Genomic DNA, 20,167 nt, shown 5'->3' on the forward strand with positions numbered 1-20,167 from the left:
GGTCTAATTGGAGCTATAGCTGCCAGCCTACGCCAGAGCCAGAGCCACAGTAATGCAGGATCCGAGCCACGTCTGTGACCTACACCACAGCTCATGGCAATGCTGGATCCTTAACCCACTGAGCGAGGCCAGGGATTGAACCCGCAACATCATGGTTCCTAGTTGGATTTGTTTCCACTGCGCCACGAGGGAAACTCCCCAAATTTATCTTTTAATGTCACCTGATTAATGAATATTTTGAGCAATTGCATGGTGAGGCAACTGCCAGTGGAACATTGTTTCAAATGCAGCAGAATCACTGTACAGCTCTTTATGTAATATTAAAAATAATTTTATATTTTTGTCCTTTATAGACATATATGGAAAATAAAAATACTACTACTAATGTGACTGAGAAAAAGATGAAAATTATCAGACATGCTTAATGCAGACATTTATTATTAGCAGAATGCTTATCAGACTAAAGCAAGCTGTATGTTTATGAAAACAATTTAAGAACCTTTTATAAATCTGAAAATATTTCATGAGACATTGTGTTTAAAAGTTCCCAGGCTGGGGGTCGAATCAGAGCTACAGCTGAGGCCTACACCACAGCCACATCACATCAGATCCAAGCTGCATCTGTGACCTACATCACTTGCGGCAATGCCAGATCCTTAACCCACTGGGTGAAGCCTGCATCCTCATGGATACTAGTTGGGTTTGTTACCGCTGAGCCACAACAGGAACTCCTATTCAACTTTTTTTTGGTTGTTTTTTTACGGCCACACCCTCAGCATATGGAGGTTCCCAGGCTAGGGTTCAAATTGGGGCTGTAGCTGCCAGCTTAAGCCAGAGCCACAGCTCACAGCAATGCCCAATCCTTAACCCACTAAGCAAGGCCAGGGATCGAATCTGCATCCTCATGAATGCTAGTCAAGTTCATTAAGCGCTGAGCCATGATGAGAACTCCCTCAACTTTTTTTAATTCAACTTTCACACATGTGATTTCTGTTTTTGTGAACACATAAAAGCAGGCAAATGGTATCACATAAACAGAGGTGTAATGCTTAGTGCACACAAGTAGCAACCGTTCATTGTCTTCTGTGTGCTGTATATAAGAGAGTAGGGAAGAGACCTGGTGCTTTCTTTCTAATTTATTGTCGTAGTCTTTAAAAAACAGGTTGTTACATAGGCTTTCTTGTGTAGTATAATTTGGAATTGCAGTATATATACTAGCCAACAGATGTCAGGAAGATCTCTAAGTATGAAAACACAGCACACAGGAGTTTCTGAAAGAATGAAGGTCATTTGTGCTCAACATACTTCAGTCACACTGGCGTGTTTAACACAAGTGGTGTGTTTAAACACATATGCTTTAATACTTTTTCAAAGTCTCCCCTCCATCCCCAGGTCTTTTATGTGGCCAGTTCCTATTTATCCGATCTTACTCTATATGTCTCTTCGTGAGCCCTCCCTGCTTCCTCCCCAACCCAATAGGTCAGCGCTCACTTACGGCCTGATCAACAGGTAGTGTCCAAAAGCCAATCTTTTTCCACCTTCAATTCAGCAGTCATTAATTCAGCCCCTTCCTTGTAAAGATAATATGTGGGGCAGAAAAATGTGAGATAATACCTGTATTCAAGGGAAAGAGACAATTAAAGAACTCCCCCACCCCCGTGGCAATCCCTGCTGTAGAGTATCTATATTCAGATTCTCATACATTTCCAGTGAAGAACTGCCCCTTCTGCGGCCCAGCCCACAGTAGTTGTTAATTAATTCAGGAAGGAATCTTGCTTCTCAGGTACCAAACTTTTATCCTATTCTGCCTTCTGGGACCATTACTATTTCTTTGATACAACAACTCTTTTATTTATTTTTTTAAGTATGCATTCTTTTTGTTTTTGTTTTTTTTGTTTTTTTTTGCTTTTTTAGGGCCGCATTTGTGGCATATGAAGGTTCCCAGGCAAGGGGTGGATTTGGAGCTGTAGCTGCTGGCTGCACAGTCACAGCAATGCCAAATCCGAGCCCGCCTGCAACCTACACCACAGCTCATAGCAATGCTGGATCCTTAACCCACTGAGCAAAGGTCAGGGATCAAACCCGCATCCTTTTGGATACTAGTCAGGTTTGTAACCTGCTGAGCCACAAAGGGAACTCATTTTTTCTTTTTAATGGCTGCACCAGTGGCATATGGAAGTTCCTGGGTTAGAGGTTGAATCTAAGCTGCAACCGCAACCCAAGCTGCTGCAGTCGGATTCTTAAACCACTGTGCCACAGTGGGAACTCCCAGTAGTTTTATTTTTTAATTATTTTATTTTTTTAGGGCTGCACCCATGGCATATGGAGGTTCCCAGGCTAGGGGTCGAATCAGAGCTATAGCTGCCAGCCTACACCACAGCCACAGCGAGGCCAGATCCAAGCCGTGTCTGTGACCTACACTACAGCTCACGGTAGTCAGATCCTTAACCCACTGAGTGAGGCCAGGGATTGAATCTGCATCCTAATGGATGCTAGTCAGATTTGTTTCTGCTGAGCCACGATGGGAACTCCCTAGTTTTTAAAAACAGCTCTTAAATTCCTACTGTAGTCTTTTCAAGGCTAAACACCTCTAATTTTTTCAATCTTTTCTCTAGTAGCATGGTTTCCAGATACCTTCAGTACTCTGCCAAACTCTACCCTGGCAAGGTGGCCACTCTTGAAGCATCTATCAAATCTGGAGACCTTAATTTTGTAATTTTACTAATGCAACCTAAAATTACTTTCATTTGTAGTTTTATCTTGTCTTATTCCTAAACCAATCCAGAATTTCAGAATTGGAAGAGCCCTTAATTTAAGGCAAGTTCACTGACTGGTTACCCAAAACAGATCCTGAGCCAATTAAGTCACCTGGACGCTTTACAAGCTCCCACTCCCGCTGTGGCACAGAGGGATCAGTGATGTCCTGGGCACACTGGGATGCAGGTTCAACCCCTGGCCTGGCACAGTGGGTTAAAGATCTAGCACTGCCAAAGCTGTGGCTTAGGTCGAGGATGTGGCTCTGATCTCTGGTGCAAGAGCTCCAAATGCTGCAGGGCGGCCAAAAAAGAAAAAAAAGAAAAAAAAAAAATTCCTGTGCTCCATTTATAGCAATTCTGATTGAGTAGGTCTTGTTTAAAAGCCTCTTATGTGATTTGGTTTGCAGCTTATTTTAGAAAGGACCTCTGCACATGATGCCTGACTCTGCCAGTGTTCTTTTCCCTATTATTCTTGAATCTCTCCTTTGTCAGGGAGCCCGTTGCCAAGAAGTTTCTGTGCACAAAAATCCTTGCAATAGTCCCCACTATGCACTTTTTGATTCCCAAATAAATGACACCTAGCACAATTTACTCTTAAAATTTTATGTGAACAGAAAATCATTTACCCATAAACCTGAAGACATAGTTATTTTGAATCCTTTTTCTACCAAAAAAGAAATATTAAAGGAATTCCCATTGTGGCTCCGCAGGTTAAGAACTCAACTAGTATCCATGGGTTTCATCCCTGGCTTAGCTCACTGGGTTAAGGATCCAGTGTTGCCCTGAGCTCCAGTGTGAGTTGCAGACGAGGCCCATTCTGGCATTACTGTGGCTGTGGTGTAGGCCAGCAGCTGTAGCTCCAATTCAACCCATAGCCTGGGAACTTCCATATGCCACAGGTACAGCCCTGGAAAAAAATAAAAAGATAAATGTTGAATTTTACTAATGATGTGAAGCTGAGCAATTTATTTGATTATTTCCTGGTTTTAATTCTTATTGACCACATTTCTAAAAATGTTTTTTTGCAATATATTATTCTAAATAATCTATATATTGCTTCTCTTCCATCAGCTCAAATAATCAGAGACAATGTAATTTGAATTTTGGGAAAAGAACCACATGCATGTCCATTGCCATATCATAACCAGCAGTCTTATTTCCACACCGTCCCATAAAAATTCGTCTTCAGTCCTTTGGTATCATGGACATATTTGCACTTAGCTACTTTCTTTCCTCCTAGTAGCTAAGTGCAAATATGTCCATGATTCTAAAGGGAGAGTAAATTGTGGTAGGTCAGACTACTCCATATAGGCTTAGCTGTAAAACCAGCAAACTATGACCTTGTAACAGGCCACAAGTTGGTGACATCTCTCTTTGGAAAACACAAAATGAGTGGATTGTTTTTCAGGACAAGAACCTTTCTCTCCATTAAAAGGCAAGGAAAGGTATTTGGGGCATAACAGGTTATCAGGGCTATTGTCGTGCTTGCACTCCTGCAGCTGCCCTCAGCAGGACTGACCCCTGTTTTCTTCCTGGCCTTCCGCTCCTTCTGCCTTTTCCTCCTTAACCAGCTTAGATGCCTCATGCATTATTTCAGCCACACCCTGACCCTGTCATATCGCCTTATCCATGTGGCAACCATGACCCCTGGATGAATCCAACTCTCTACTTGTCTGAGCTTGGGCAGCAGAGAGGTGGTTCAGAAAAAGCCCACATCCAAGCACTGCAACTTCATCATCACCTAATTTTAACGGGGGGTAGTACCAACACCATCTGACCTTCTTTCAGTTAGCTTACTCTCACATTTCCCATAACTAGTTAAAAACTTCTCCATTCTACTTCAATTCTATTATTCAAAGAATACTGAGTACCTATTAGGTGCCAGGCATTCTTCTACATTAAGCATATATTTGACAAAGGGAGCCAGATAATAAATAAAATAAAGAAGGAAAAAAAATTAAGTAAGTGCCAGGAATGAAAATAAAGAAGAGGGGGTATGGAATGCCGGAGAGTTTGTAATTAAAAAAAATTTTTTTTGATGTTAAAAAAAATTTTTGATATATAATGTTACTATAGAAAAATGCAAATATCCTAAGTGTACAACTTGCTGGATTTTCACAAACTGAAATATCTTGTGACCTTTGAAGAAGTTGGTAAAGGCCTCACTGGAAAAATGCTATTTAAGCAGAGACCCAAGGAGAGGGAGTGAGGTACTTGAAAATCTAAAGAAAGAGAGCATTCCAGGCAGAGGAAACAGCCCGTGCAAAGGCCCTGAGACAGTAGCATGTCTTGTTTGTTTGAGGGTGCAAGGAGAAGGGCACTATGGCCGGAGCACATGAGGGAGAGATAATCATAAAGAAGTAATGAGGCCATCATTAATAAGTCCACGAATAACAAATGCTGGAGGGGGTGTGGAGAAAAGGGAACCCTCCTGCACTGTTGGTGAATGGAAGCTGGTATAACCACTATGGAGGACAGTATGGAGATACCTTAGACATCTATACATAGAACTACCATATGACCCAGCAATCCCACTCTTGGGCATATATCCACACAAAACTTTCCTTAAAAAAGACACATGCACCCACATGTTCACCGCAGCTGTATTCACAATAGCCAAGTCATGGAAACAACCCAAATGTCCATCAACAGATGATTGGATTAGGAAGATGTGGTATATATACACAATAGAGTACTACTCAGCCATAAAAAAAAACAACATAATGCCATTTGCAGCAACATGGGTGGAACTAGAGACTCTCATACTAAGTGAAGACAGAAAGAGAAAGACAAATACCATGTGGTATCACATATCTGGAATCTAATACAAGGCACAAATGAAGCTTTCCACAGAAAAAAAATCATGGACTAGCAGAATATACTTGTGGTTGCCAAGGGGGAGAGGGAGGGGGAGAGAGTGGGGTGGTTGGGGAGTTTGGGGTTAATAGATACAAAATATTGCCTTTGGAATGGATCAGCAATGAGATCCTGCTGTGTAGCACTGGGAACTATGTTTAGTCACTTATGATGGAGCATGATAATGTGCAAAAATAGAATGTGTACATATATGTGTAACTGGGTCACCATGCTGTACAGTAGAAAAAAAATTGTATTGGGGAAATAACTATTAAAAAAATAATAACAAAAAATTGAACCCTGATCATACATAATCCACAAAAAAAATAATTTTAGGAGACAACATGATTTCAATGACACAAAATGTAGATACAATAAAAAGAATATTTCACTTTGTAAAAAAAAAAAAAGAAGTAACGAGGACCGGACTGTACAGAACTTTGTGGGCAAGCAGCAGGACTTCAGCTTTTACTATGAGTAGGACCGGAAGTCACGGAGGGATTTCAGCAGGAGTGATTAGTTTCATTTTCAGAGAGCCAATGATTGTTATGTTGAAGCAGTTAATGCAGAGGGGCAAGGGTGGAAGCGGGGAGTCTACAGCAGTAATTCAGAAGAGAGATGATGATGGTTTGGATCATGGTGGTGCAATGACACTGGTGAGAAGAGGTCAGATTTTTCATTTAAACAACTGGAAAGATAGAATTATCCTTTCCTGGAGTTCCCTGTGTGGCTCAGTGGTTAACAAACCCTAGTAGGATCCATGAGGATGCAGGTTTGATCCCTGGCCTCATTCAGTGGGTTAAGGATCTGGCGTTGCCGAGAGCTGTGGTATAGGTCGCAGACCCAGCTCAGATCTGGTGTTGCTGTGGCTGTGGTGTAGACTAGCAGCTGTAGCTCCAGTTCGACCCTTAGCCTGGGAACTTCCATATGCCACGGGTGTGGCCCTAAAAAGTGAAAAAAAAGAATGATCCTTTCCTGAGACTGAGAGAGGAATAGGTTTCATGAAAGGGCAAGACTGAGAATTTGTTATTAGACAAATTTGGAATTAAGGGGAGAGGTGTAGGCTAGAGATATAAATTTGAGAGTTCTAAGCCCATAAATGTCACTTAAAGCCAAGGACTCACAGAAGATCACCAAGTGTCAGTGCAGAATCTATACTGTATAAAGGGGTCTGAGGACTGAAGCCTAGGGTACTCCAAGTTTCAAAAGTTTGAGATGAAGAACCAACAAAAGAATCTGTGGAAGGGTGGATGAGTGGAATAAACGGGTGGATAGGAAGGAAATTAAGAAGGCCCACAAGGAGTTCCCGTCGTGGCACAGTGGTTAACGAATCCGACTAGGAACCATGAGATTGCGGGTTCGGTCCCTGCCCTTGCTCAGTGGGTTAACGATCTGGCATTGCCGTGAGCTGTGGTGTAGGTTGCAGACGCGGCTCGGATCCCGCGTTGCTGTGGCTCTGGCGTAGGCCGGTGGCTACAGCTCCGATTAGACCCCTAGCCTGGGAACCTCCATATGCCATGGAAGCGGCCCAAGAAATAGCAACAACAACAACAACAACAACAACAAAAAAAAGACAAAAGATGGCCCAGAAGATGGTTAAAACAGTAAGAGTGAGTTAAATGCTGCTGACAGGGTAAGATAGGCCAGTGTTAACCTTGACAAGAGCAGTCTCAGAAGATTGGTAGGGATGCAAGCCTAACTGGATTGGGTTCTGGAGATAATGGGAGGAAGGAAGTGAAAATATAAACAAACCTTATGCAGGCACTTAATGGAGAGCAGAGAAATGGGATGGGAGACGGCGAGGGGCAAGGATTCAAGAGGACTATGGCAGATGCTGTGGTGAACCACCCAGATCTCAACTTTGGAATCACAGAATTCATTTCCCTGGCAGCTCGGAATGTTGGCTGCTGCGGCTGCCCTCAGCTGAAGGAAGCTGCCTCCAATGTTACACACTCACCCAGCAGCCCCCATGCAACGGCTAGTCCATGCAAGAGGCCAAAGGCACTCTGGCCTTGTTTAGGATTTTGCTGAAGGGCCACCCAGCATCAAATACCTGTGGGAATGACTAAAGCTGCTATTGTAACTAGAGTGACCAAACATTCTGGTTTGCCCAGGACTGAGAGGTTTCCTAGAATGCAGGAGTCTCAGTGCTAAAACCAGGCCTGTCCTGGGTGGTTGATCGCCCTATTTGCAGCTGCATCAAAGTGCCACTTCTCTACCTGGCCAAACTTGTTTTACTTGCTCTCTAAAGTGTTCTTCCCCAAAATATCCCCCACCCCAACCTCCCACACAAAATCTCAGCATCTCCTTGGGGGAACAGATTGGTAACAGGGCTTTTTTTTAAAAAAAATTATTTCTGGGAGTTCCTATCATGGCTCAGAGGTAATGAACCCAACTAGCATCCATGAGGACGCGGGTTCAATTCCTGGCCTTGCTCAGTGGGTTAACGATCCAGCATTGCCATGAGCTGTGGTGTAGGTCACAGACGCAGTTCGGATCTGGCATGGCTGTGGCTGTGGTGTAGGCCAGCAGCTACAGCTCTGATTCAACTCCTAGCCTGGCAACTTCCACATGCCTCAGGTGCAGCCACAAAAACAAAAACAAAAACAAATTTTTTTTTAATTAAAGTGTAATTGATAAAAAAAAATTCTTTCTGAGACAGAAGAAATCACAGCCCTTTTGAATACCATTGCCAATGATCCAAGAAAGTAAGAAAAGTGGATGACAGAGAAGAGGGGAAGTTGCTGGAGCAAATTCTTGGGTAGCTGATGCAGGGTGTGATTGGCCTTAAATAGGGGCCAACATTCCTAATAGGAGGAAGGGTACAAATGCTGTTGGGTGGGTATCATAGCGTAAAAGATTATGGAAGCTTTCCTCTGTTTTCTCAGGGCAAGAAGAAGCAACATCATCAGCTGAGTTTGAAGATGAAGGGAGATCCCAGAGTGTGAGAAGGTATGAAATGTTTGTTGAATAGAGAAGAAAGAATGAGCTAAGGAATGATGGTGGTCCTGCAGGACCCAACTGAAGGTAACAGTTATCATTTTCCAAGTGGAACCTGTTAGGATGTTTCTGTCCTTCCAGAAACTTTCAGCTGCACAGAGGAGGCAGGGTTGGATTTGACCAGGGTGGGGTTTTGCCAAGGAAGTACAATGAAGCTAGAAGCAGGGAACAGAATTGGAGGCATATGCAAGAACAATGACAGTGATGGCTAACGGAGTATAAGCTGAGGCAGGAGGGTGGTGAAGCAGAGACTAGGTGGTAGGGTGAATAGATCCAGGATGGGGACTGATGGGGCTACATTCTTTGTATTGGAGGAAAGAAATTAAATCTAGGCTATGGCCGTGGGGTTGAGTGACTAAAGAAGGCTGAAGTCAGCAATGACTTTCCAGAGACAGCAGATTTGGCCAGAAGGAAACTCTCAACCTAACCCCCAAATCTAGGGGTTCAATCAGAGCTACAGCTGCTGGCCTACACCATAGTCACAGCAATGCAGGATCCAAGCCACATCTGCAACCTACACCATAGCTCACTGCAACGCCGGTTCCTTAACTCACTGAGCGAGGCCAGGGACAGAACCCTCGTCCTCATGGATACTAGTCAGATTTGTTACCACTGAGCCACAAAGGCTTTATTACAAACCTTTATTACACTTGGTAGGCAGAACGCCCCACCCCAAAATTCCATGTCCTAATTTCCAAACCTTTTAATGTGTATGGCAAAAGGATTTCAGAGATGTGATTATGGATTCAAGGAAGTCTCTTTGATGTCCGGTTTAAGCAGCTATGTTGATGGTGTCATTACTGAATTAAGCAACAAGTTTCAAAGGAATAATGGTAAGTTTTGGACCTGCTAAGCTGAAAATTTCTGTGAGCTGGAGATACTCGGTGGGCACCTGGATATCCAAACATGGCCAACATTTCAACCTGAAGTAAACATTGGGAGTTTCTTCTAGATAGATGGCAATTAAAGCCATGGTCATGGCTGAGAAAGTTTTTAAAGAGAAGGTAATCCAGGACCAGGAAGTATTTCAAGAATGATCACACAGTGAGTGAATAATAAAGTCTGCAAAAGGTAGCAAAACAGGTAAGGGGTTTACCCTAGATATAAAGAGGATAAGGCCATGATAAGAAGAAATGAAAGAAGGAGTGCTAGGAGTTCCTGTCGTGGCTCAGTGGTTAACGAATCCGATTAGGAACCATGAGGTTGCAGGCTCGATTCCTGGCCTCTCTCGGTGGGTTAAGTATCCGATGTTGCTGTGAGCTGTGGCGTAGGTCACAGACGGGTCTTGGATCTTGCATGGCTGTGGCTGTGGTGTAGGCTGGCAGCTGTAGCTCCGATTCGACCCCTAGCCTGGGAACCTCCATATGCCACAGGTGTGGCCCTAAAAAGACAAAAAAAAAAGGAGTGCTATAAATGTCTTAGTTTGCTATTGCTGCTGTAATAAATTATTCAAACTTAGTGGCTTCAAACAACACAAATTATCTTTTGGTTGTGGAGGTCCGAGGTTTGAAACAGGTGGTTTTTTGTGTTGTTTTATTTTGTTTTGTCTTTTTGCCTCTCTGGGGCCACTTCCGCAGCATATGGAGGTTCCCAGGCTAGGGGTCTAATCAGAGATGTAGCCGCCGCCGGCCTACAACCAGAGCCATAGCAACTTGGGATCCTTAACCCACCGAGCAAGGCCAGGGATCAAACCCGCAACCTCATGGTTCCTAGTCGGATTCGTTAACCACTGCGCCACGAGAGGAACTCCTGAAACAGGTCTTAAGGGGTTAAAGTCAAGGGATCAGCAGCACTGTGGTCCTTCTTAAGGCTCAAGGTGGGGTATCTGTGCCTTATCCTTCCCAGCTTCTGGAAAAGAGGCTGCCCACATTCCAACCTCTGCTTCTTTGTAACAGCTTCTCTGAACCTTCTTTCTCCTTCTTATAAGACCTTTGTGATTACACTGGGTTCACCCAGATCATCTAGGATGTTCTCCACACCTCCAGGGTCTTCCCTGAATTCTTTCTTTTCCCTGCACTGCACTGACTGACTCAATACATACAGGTCTGCTCATTTATCCCTGATCTCCCCTTCAAGTCTAGTCCCCACAGTGCATCCAGGTTTAAGGATTTGAACACTCAACCAATGATTCCTGCCTCACCCTCCCCTCTCTCCCTTTCCCCATAGATAACCAGTCATTTAATCCTTCAAGTCTGAACCTCTAGTAATGGGAGGTCCCTTCTGATATCCAGTTCCCTGGCAGTCTTTAAAGACCTGTAGACAACCAAAGTGTGGTCTCGTGACTGTTCATTCCCGGCTTCTAGCACAGAGCATGGCATAGAGTAGAAAGTCAGTAACTGATGAATCAATTTACAACCTCTGGGACTTTAAAGAGCCAGATCCTATGTTAAATCATTTTCCCTATATGATTTGCAATAGAACTAAACATCTCACCTAATAATAAAACAGTTCTGTATTGGTGGAGGCCATTTCAGACTTGGCCAAATTCGGCCCTTTTGGAGCAGGTGCCTTGTAAACCAAATCCAGCCTGCCCCGTTTCTGCATAAAGTGCTACTGGATCACAGCCGTGCCCATCTGTTTACATGTTGTCTATGGCTGTTTTCACTCTGCAGCTGAAGAGGTGACAGGGACCAGAGAGCTCACAAAGTCTAAAGTATTTACCATCTGACCTTGAGCAGAAAGCTTGCCAATTCCTCTTTAGTGGCTTCTTTGATGACCTAAGCTACATGCAGAATTTATCAAGTGATCAAGTTACAGCAAAATAGAGTAAAATGTCTGGCTGATTTCTTTTTGATACTATCTACAACACTCTCTGGTGCCTGGATCTTACAGGTAAAGAGATGCCTCAGCTCAAGGAAAGGAGGGGGAAGAGAAAAAGAAGTTGATTCCTTACTTGTTCTTCATTCCAAATCTAGGCCTAAGTTTGCCCAGCTGTAAAGCACGGAACACACTGTAATTGAAATGCTAACTCACTTCACAGAAGAACTACAAAGAGCGATGTTAAAGCAGTCTGAAGTGAAATGCACTGGTAGCACAACACTAGCCTAATTTTATTTTATTTTATTTGTCTTTTTGCCTCTTCTAGGCTGCTCCCACAGCATAAGGAGGTTCCCAGGCTAGGGGTCCAATCAGAGCTGTAGCCGCTGGCCTATGCCAGAGCCACAGCAACTTGGACCCAAGCCGTGTCTGTGACCTACACCACAACTCACAGCAACGCCGGATCCTTAACCCACTGAGCAAGGCCAGGGATCAAACCCGCAACCTCATGATTCCTAGTTGTTATTTGTTAACCACTGAGCCACGACGGGAACTCCGGACACTAGCCTAATTCAGGAGCAAAATTCCTACTTTTTTTTTTTTTGGTCTTGTCTTTTAAGGGCCTCACCTGCAGCACATGGAGGTTCCCAGGCTAGGGGTCGAATCTGAGCTACAGCTGCCCGCCTACGCCAGAGCCACAGCAACACCAGATCCGAGCCGCATCTGCAACCTTCAGCATAGCTCACAGCAACACAGGATCCTTGACCCACTGAGCGAGGCCAGGGATCAAACCCGCAACCTCATGGTTCCTAGTTAGATTCGTTTCTGCTGTGCCACAATGAGAAGTCCGCAAAATTCGTATTTCCCTCTATGCAAACCTGTTTGGGGAGAATTAACAAAAATTTTCTCCCAATTATCCCCATTTCTTTCAATGATACTTTTCAAGAGTTTACACAATTCAAATTTGCTAGGTTCTTTCCTATTTCATATTACATATTCAAACCAAACACATACATATCTACTTGTATCTATCTCTCCAACTGTGTTCTAATATACTGTTTCAGAATGTTAATTACAAGTATTAGACACCCTGGTACAGTTTACGGCCTGAATTTTTAAAAGTCAGCCATAAAAAACTGCACTGTCACATTTTCTCTTGTTCTGGCTTGAACATATGCCAGAACCAGGGTAACACCCCATCAAGCACTAAAGGATAGGGTACAATAAATAAACATCAAAAGGCCCTAAACCTTGGCCAGCTGCTATTTACTGGCCACTGAAACTTCCAGAGTCTCAAACCCTCCATAGGTAAAATGACATTAACACTGATTAGTTAGGGTTCTTTTTTAGATAATGAATTTAATGTGCTCAGTACATTTGAAGTTTATATACAGATAGCAAGTATGCTATCTCACAGCATCTGGAGAAAGGAACAAAACCTATTAATGCAGTGAATGCAAGCACAGTCACTTCTGAACACCTTATACCAAAGACTAACCATTAATAACCAGTTTACCAAACATCATTACTGTGTTTTTTTTTTGAGGGCCATACCTGTGGCCTATGGAGGTTCCCAGGCTAGGAGTCAAACCAGAGCTGCAGCTGCCAGCCACAGCAATGCAGGATCCGTGCCGCATGTGTGACCTACACCACAGCTTACGACACAGAACCTGCATCCTCATGGATATTGGCCAGGTTCATTACTGCTGAGCCAGGAAGGGAACTCCCACTACTGTGCTAACCGCTCTATTTGTATTCTTTCATATCACCCTTAGCACACAGTGAAGCAGATTGATATATCTATTTTGCTAATTTTACAGATGAAGAAAATGAGATACAGACATTCAGCTGCTAAAAGTCAACCATCTCTTAAGTCTTGGAGCCAGGACCCAAAATCAGGTCTGCTTGTCTTTAGAGCCAGTGTTTATGACCATGGTGCTATATACTCACCCTCTTAAGTTTGGAATGGATATAAATTACCAGCATGAAACATAGCATCACATGGGTGCCGAGACCAGCTCAGCAGGTGAGAGCCAAAGAACAGGTGCTGTGAAACTTAAGAAAAAGGTTAAAATAAAACAAGACATAGAGACATTTATCTTAATTAAAGGTGGGAACTGGGGGACTCAAGGTCTCAGGGACCAAGAGCACTGCCTCAAGAAACCACACTGCTTTTATTGTGCTCTTTAGGATTACATCAAGTGTGGAGGGGGTTGTAGATGCAGGATATAGTTTTTTTTTTAATTATTTTTAAAAGTTCTTTTATCATTTTAAAAGCCACATAGCTTGTAGATGGTTAAGCTTTCATTCTGACCTTTAGGCATTTAACAATCATTAGTGTTTGGGGAAGCTTGGTGTTAGCTGTCTATGCATAGCATCTAGAGAATCATTATTGTGCTTCCACAAAGGGCACCCGGCAACCTGGTGTGCCTAGGTTTGCACCTGGGTCTCCTTGCTGATGCACATTCTGCTAATGACCACTCATAAACCCCTGGGGCCGTGAGGTTCCTCTTTCTCTTATTTTAACAGGACATATGCTGTGCAAGCAGCTGCCAGTCTGCACAGGTCGAGCATGCCTAGACCAACGCATTATGTCCTCATTCAGGTGACCATATGAATAACATATGCCTTTAGGTCTTGGTTCTTAAGTCATTTACCACCACTGCGACTGTTTTTCAAGCAGGAATATGGGGTAAAGTAAAGCAGGACAAGATGGCGTTTTCAGCATAGAAAATAGAAGCAAAGAGGCTAAGAAAAGATTGTAGAAACATGTCTCCCGACACATGGGTAAAATACATGCTCTCTGGGCAAAGATGCTGGATTGAGAACCAGCTTCTAATTCCTCTGCCTCCTGAGATTCCATTAAACAACATCAAAGATTTTTTGTTTAAGATGTTTGTTTAAAGATTAGGTATAAACCTAAAAGGATAGAAAAGGAAAGGAGACAATAGCAACAAAGTCAGAAGTTGGAAAGCAGGTGGACAAACAGTAAATAAATGATAGACCCAAGAAAACTAAATTTGGAGTCAGCAGAAGCAAAAGCAAAACAACTCAATTTACATCATAGAATCCCTAAAACATTTGGGAACCAGTGACGTCGTGTACCTTTTAAAAGTAGGCCATGAAGGAATAGATACCAAAAAAAAAAAAAAAAAAAAATTTGGTTGGGGGTTCCCATTATGGCTCAGCCAATTAAGAACCCAACTAGTATCCATGAGGATGCAGATTTGACCCCTGGCCTTGCTCAGTGAGTTACGGTTCTGGTGTTGCCACAAGCTGTGGTGTAGGCTGCAGATGCAACTTGGCTCCCACGTTGCTGTGGCTGTGGCAGAGGCTGGCAGCTGCAGCTCAAATTCAACCCCTACTCTGGGAACTTCCATATGCCACAGGTACGGCTGTAAAAAGAAAATGAAATTGGTTGTAGGTTTAAGTAGTTAGATGCTCTATGCAACTCTCCAGAGCTAAGCAGCCTCTCTTCCCCACCTCCCTCCCCAAATTAGAATTTTATTTCTGACAAGGGTAAATTAGAGGGTTCTCTGGGTTGTGAGATACTGGACAGTTATGGGCAGGGGTACTGTACTCAACACAGAGATTCAGGGACACACACTGGCCACGAGATATGGAAAACAAGAGCTTCAGCATGAGAGAAGAGGGAAAAGGCATTCCCAGGATGGTGGTGAAGGGAGATCCCAGAATACAGCCAGGCACCAGGCACAGAAGACTATCAGTCCAGACTGGGACAGGTCCAAAAGCATCAGGAAAGGCTTACTCAGGAAGACAAAACAAGTGTACCTGCTGATACTAAATGCCGTAAGCAATTTAGACATATGGCAAAAAGTTTAGCTGATCTAGTGTGTTAAGTGCACAGAAAACTCTAACTAGGAAAATAAAAAAAGGAAAAAGAAAACAATGAACAGCATTTGGAGCCCTAATGAAATCAATCTAATCAAAATCACACTAATATTAACTGGAAGAAAAAAAGAAATGAGATGTGTGAGAGATGGAGTCAAGGAGAGGAAAGACACAAATCCTTACATACAAAAGTCAGGAGATAATGTCTACAACAGAAAAATCACAACATAACAACATACTCATGTTACTGAGAGACAAAAACGTAAACCCAACAGAATTAGATAAAAGGAAATGAATGTAGTTGCATCTGGGAAGAAGGTTAAGCACCATCCCCTTCTCCCAACAAACTTCAAGAAGCATCTGACTTAACTATAACATTTTCCCCTTTGGTGGCATTACATATTCTTGGCATCCTGCAGTAACACTGCCTTTTGCAAAGACTGCTTAAGCATAAAACCATGGCATTTTATCAGGATTAGTAAATTCTCCAGTCCCTAACAAGAAGGACTCAGTAACAGTCACATTATAATAGCCTCACCAGTGACTGTCAGTTTGCTGCAAAACATGGGTTAAGCCAAATAAAAGCCCTATTGTCTTGGCTGGTACACGTATTAAAATATAGACGAATGGTCTTGTGCTTAAATGATGGCATTGTGTGCTGGCTTCCACAAAACATAACAAATTGAAGGGAACTCTTCAACAAATATACTCCAGATGAAAGTAAAAAAGTACACAGAAATGACTCACAAGACAGTGCCATTGCAGATATAATTCCCTTATAATTAACACTTGCTAGAAAATGGAGTTTGACATCATTTACAATTATATCAACATTCATGAAGGCTGATTATCACAGGCAAAAAGGGTGTACTATGACCACAAAACATCTTTTCCTAATTCCCAAATGGCTTTATCTTTTAGCTATAAACGTCAGTTACCAAAGCCAAACTTGTTCTTAACAAGCAGAATGTTTATGTCCATTCAAAGAGTCTCTTACATCTCTCTGGGCTTATTCATCTGCAGACAAGAGTAGAAACTGTAACCAGGCTCTTCACATCATGCGTTCACACGTGATGCCCACTCTTCATATGCTGTCCAATTTCTTTAAGATAAAAGGAGCTGAAAGAAAAGTAAACCCAGCATTTGTTTTCAGATCTATTAGCCTACAAGTTATATTACAGAACTTTAAGAATGGGGAATAAACCTGACAGATTTAGTTCAACACATTTTTCAAAACAACTCCAAGTCCACACCCAGCAAAATGGATGCACTGTCTTTCAAGGCAGCCCATTTCCTGTCATGCAGCTCGGACTATTATAAAGTTCATTCTTGCACTATATAAAATCTTTTCTCCAGGTAGTTCTCCCTCTTAGGACCATAAAGAGTAAATCCAGTCCTCCTTCAACTGACAAGCCTTTACGTTGTGATTTAACTGTCGAAGAAACAAACAAATTGTGATTTTTCACTTTTTTCTTTTCTACGGCATATGGAATATGGTAGATCCCAGGCCAGGGGTCAAAATGTGGCAATGCCAGATATTTAACCCACTAAGCAAGGCCAGGGATCGAACTCACATCCTCAAGGACACTGTGTTGGGTTCTTAACCCGCTAAGCCACAACAGGAAGTCCTGGCATTTTTTGCTTGTAAAAACTCATTTGAAAGAAGGCAGAGGGTAGGGGAAAACACTGAGGCAGGGATCCAGAAGAGCTGGACACATATTTTGGTTCCCCTGCTGATTGACTGTACACCATTTTTGTGCTCTAGGTCATACCTGCTACAGTCCTACTTCAGTTATGATGAGGGTCCAGTGAGGTGATGTAGATATAAATGTCTAGAAAACAAGGAAGGGTTGTAAAAGGGATCTAAGGAAGTGATAGTGTTCTGTGTAAAAGGCTACAGCCAAAACAAGCACATGAAAAGATGCTCAGCACCACTCATCATTAGGAAAATGGAAATGAAAACTACGGTGAGATACCACTCACACCCACTAGGATGGCTGGCAAGGATGTGGAGAAACTGGAACCCTTGTGCACTGTTGCTGGGAATGTAAAACAGTCTAGCTGCTATAGAATACAGCATAGTGTTTCCTCAAAAAACTAAGAGTAGAGATATCTATACCTCCACGTTCACAGCAGCATTCTTTACAACAGATAAAATAAAGAGGCAACCCAAGTGTCCCAAGACACTTGGACAATGAATGGATAAGCAAAATGGGTATATATATACAAATGGATATCATTCAGCCTTAAAAAGGAAGGAAATTTTGACATATGCCACAACACAGATGAATGTTAGGACATTTTGCAAAATTAAAAGTCAGTTACAAAAAAACAAATACTGTTATGATTCCACTTAGATGGATACTTGGTCAAAATCACAAAGACTTAAAGTAGAATGGTGGTTGCCAGGAGCTGGGAGGAGGGGGGAACAAGGAATTATTGTTTAATAGCTATAGCTTCAGTTTTACAAGATAAAGAGTTCTGGAAATAGTCTTTCTGGTAGTGCTGGTTACATATGCTAATATTAAACTGAACACACGGAAATCTCTCAGAAGCTGACAAAGTCAACAGTATGACCAGTCTTTAAAAACAACAATAAAATAAAATAAAATAAAGTAAAAGTGTTGTGAAAAAAAAAAAAAAAAAAAAAAGGAGTTCCTGTCGTGGCGCAGAGGTTAACGAATCCGACTAGGAACCATGAGGTTGCGGGTTCGGTCCCTGCCCTTGCTCAGTGGGTTAACGATCCGGCGTTGCCGTGAGCTGTGGTGTAGGTTGCAGACGCGGCTCGGATCCCACGTTGCTGTGGCTCTGGCATAGGCTGGTGGCTACAGCTCCGATTGGACCCCTAGCCTGGGAACCTCCATATGCCGCAGGAGTGGCCCAAGAAAAGGCAAAAAATAAATAAATAAATAAAATGAATAACCTAAAGTGTTGTGAAAAAAAAAAAACAATAAATTCTAATCACAAAAAAAAGTTAACAGCCATCAAAAGAATGGACAAAGTATGATATATCCAGAAATTGGCATACTATTTGGCAATAAAAAAGTATAGATGAACCCTGAAAACATTATGCTAGACACAAAGTCACAGTACTGTACAATTCTATTTATATGAAATGTCCAGAATTGGAAAATCCCTAAAGACAAAAAATGGGAATGATCAGTAATGACATGGTGTTTCTTTCAGAGGGAAATAAAATGTTCTAAAATAGATTGTAGTGATGGCTGCACAACTCTGACTACACTAGCAACCAATAAATTGTACACTTTGAGTGACTTGTATAACATGCATATTGTATCAATTTAAAAATCATAAGGAACAGTATTCTGTATTTTTTTTTAAAAAAACAACTCATATCGAATACAAAGGTCATTGAAAAGAAGCAAATATTTTACCGGCAGCTAAGTCAACCAAAAAAAGAGGAAGAAATAAATTGGGAGTTGTAAAAAGCTGTTGGAGCTGGACAATCTGAGGTGGCCTGTTCACCAGGGCTCCCTCTTCCGGGGAAGCACAGTATTACCACAGACAGCGAAGGGGGCAGATTAAGGGGACAAGACTTTAGGGAGTTCTGGCCCTAGGCCCAAAAGGAGCCCTCTACAAGATGACCTTAGTATGACCTTCATTTATTTGAATCGTCTCTTCCTCTTCATCAAGGACCTACTAACATACAGCAAGGAACAAGGAAAAGAACACTGAACTGAAAATGAGACGGAGGGGCAAAGTGCTTCTCAAATTCCTATCAGTAAAACTAGAAAACTGATCTATAAAACTGCATCCAGATCTAATATTGTGTGCTGGTAATTCTGATAATTTGCGTAAGTGCCCTCTAAATGTGGAGTTCTTATTTGCAAAGTGGACAGAGATTTATGTCCTGCCTCTCCCAGGGCTATTGTGAAGATCAGGCAGTGCAAATAGTTTCTATCAAAAATAAAATCGAATAAACTCTCAGGTATTATCATCAGTCCTATTAGGAAGTTTCCACTGTGGCCCAGTGATTAACACATCGGGTTTGTTTCTGTGGAGGCGCGGTTCCAGCCCCGGTCCAGAGCAGTTGTTAAGGATCCGGCTGTTACTGCAGCCGTGGCATAGGCTGCAGCTCTGGCTCAGATTAGATTCCTAGCCGGGTAACTTCCATATGCCTCTGTGTGGCCAAGAGAAAAAAAAATTAATCCTATTAACTCATACTCTTTTTTCGTCATTCTTTTAAAATAGCAATTATTTACTCCGCCCTCCATACAAATAAAAGGAACAAAACCTTTTGGATTTCAGAGGTCAGCAATAATGGAAGGAAACTTGGCAGCGAGTAAAGAATTCTGGATTCTAGGTCAAGATCATTCACCAAATCGCTGAGTGACCTTGAGCCTGCCATTTATCCACTCTAGACACAAGTTTTTCTGTGTGCAAAACGAGGTAGCTGCTCTGGGAGATAACCCTTGAGGCGCTTTCATTTCAAACGGTCGGGCTGGGTGATTACCCTGGACCGTGATTCAACCTCGAGGTCCAGGTCGCCGCGTGCCCTAAAACACTCCAGCCCTCACAAGCAGATCCTAACCGCGTCGCGCATGCGCCCGCTGCCCTCGACGTGCACGTCCCTTGCGCCCAGCGACCGCTTAGTTTAGTTCAAGGCCCCCAAAGGCCAATGGGATCAAAGTTGGAGGGCAGTGTCCGCGAGCTCCCTGTTAGTTTCACGGCCACAGCCTGAAAGGACACTCACTGACTCGCAGCAGGGCCACATAGATGAGGAAGTTCCGTATGGAAGAGATCACATCCTCACGCATCTTCCGTTTCATCTCCTCAGGGTCCAGCTTCGGCGCGAGGCCCTCGATCCGGAACATCGCGGCTCTGCCTCACCAATTCCAGTGGTCGCGCTCTGCAATTCTCAGCTTCCGTGTGGCGCCCGGAACTCGACCCAATCCCATTTCCTGTTCCCGCCCCTCGTTTTCGAC

General features: G+C 42.9%; 1 protein-coding gene across 1 annotated transcript; it reads right to left on the bottom strand.

Annotated features, from left to right (window-relative positions):
• Positions 15,972-20,144, bottom strand: TOMM5 (translocase of outer mitochondrial membrane 5). Its single transcript, XM_003122021.5, has 2 exons — positions 19,936-20,144; positions 15,972-16,340 (listed from the first exon to the last, which is right to left on the bottom strand). Exons 1-2 carry the CDS (start codon positions 20,054-20,056, stop codon positions 16,306-16,308), a joined length of 156 nt encoding a protein of 51 aa, XP_003122069.1. The 5' UTR covers positions 20,057-20,144; the 3' UTR covers positions 15,972-16,305.

Source organism: Sus scrofa, chromosome 1 (genome assembly GCF_000003025.6).
Source record: "Sus scrofa isolate TJ Tabasco breed Duroc chromosome 1, Sscrofa11.1, whole genome shotgun sequence".
NCBI lineage: Eukaryota > Metazoa > Chordata > Mammalia > Artiodactyla > Suidae > Sus > Sus scrofa.

Bases quoted from the DNA above. Each gene is read 5' to 3' on its own strand.
- TOMM5 (XM_003122021.5), bottom strand. From the start codon at position 20,056: ATGTTCCGGATCGAGGGCCTCGCGCCGAAGCTGGACCCTGAGGAGATG. The intron at 16,341-19,935 runs GTGAGTGTCCTT...CTTTTCTTTCAG, and splicing joins TGTGGCCCTGCTGCGAGTCA to CTCCTTTTATCTTAAAGAAA.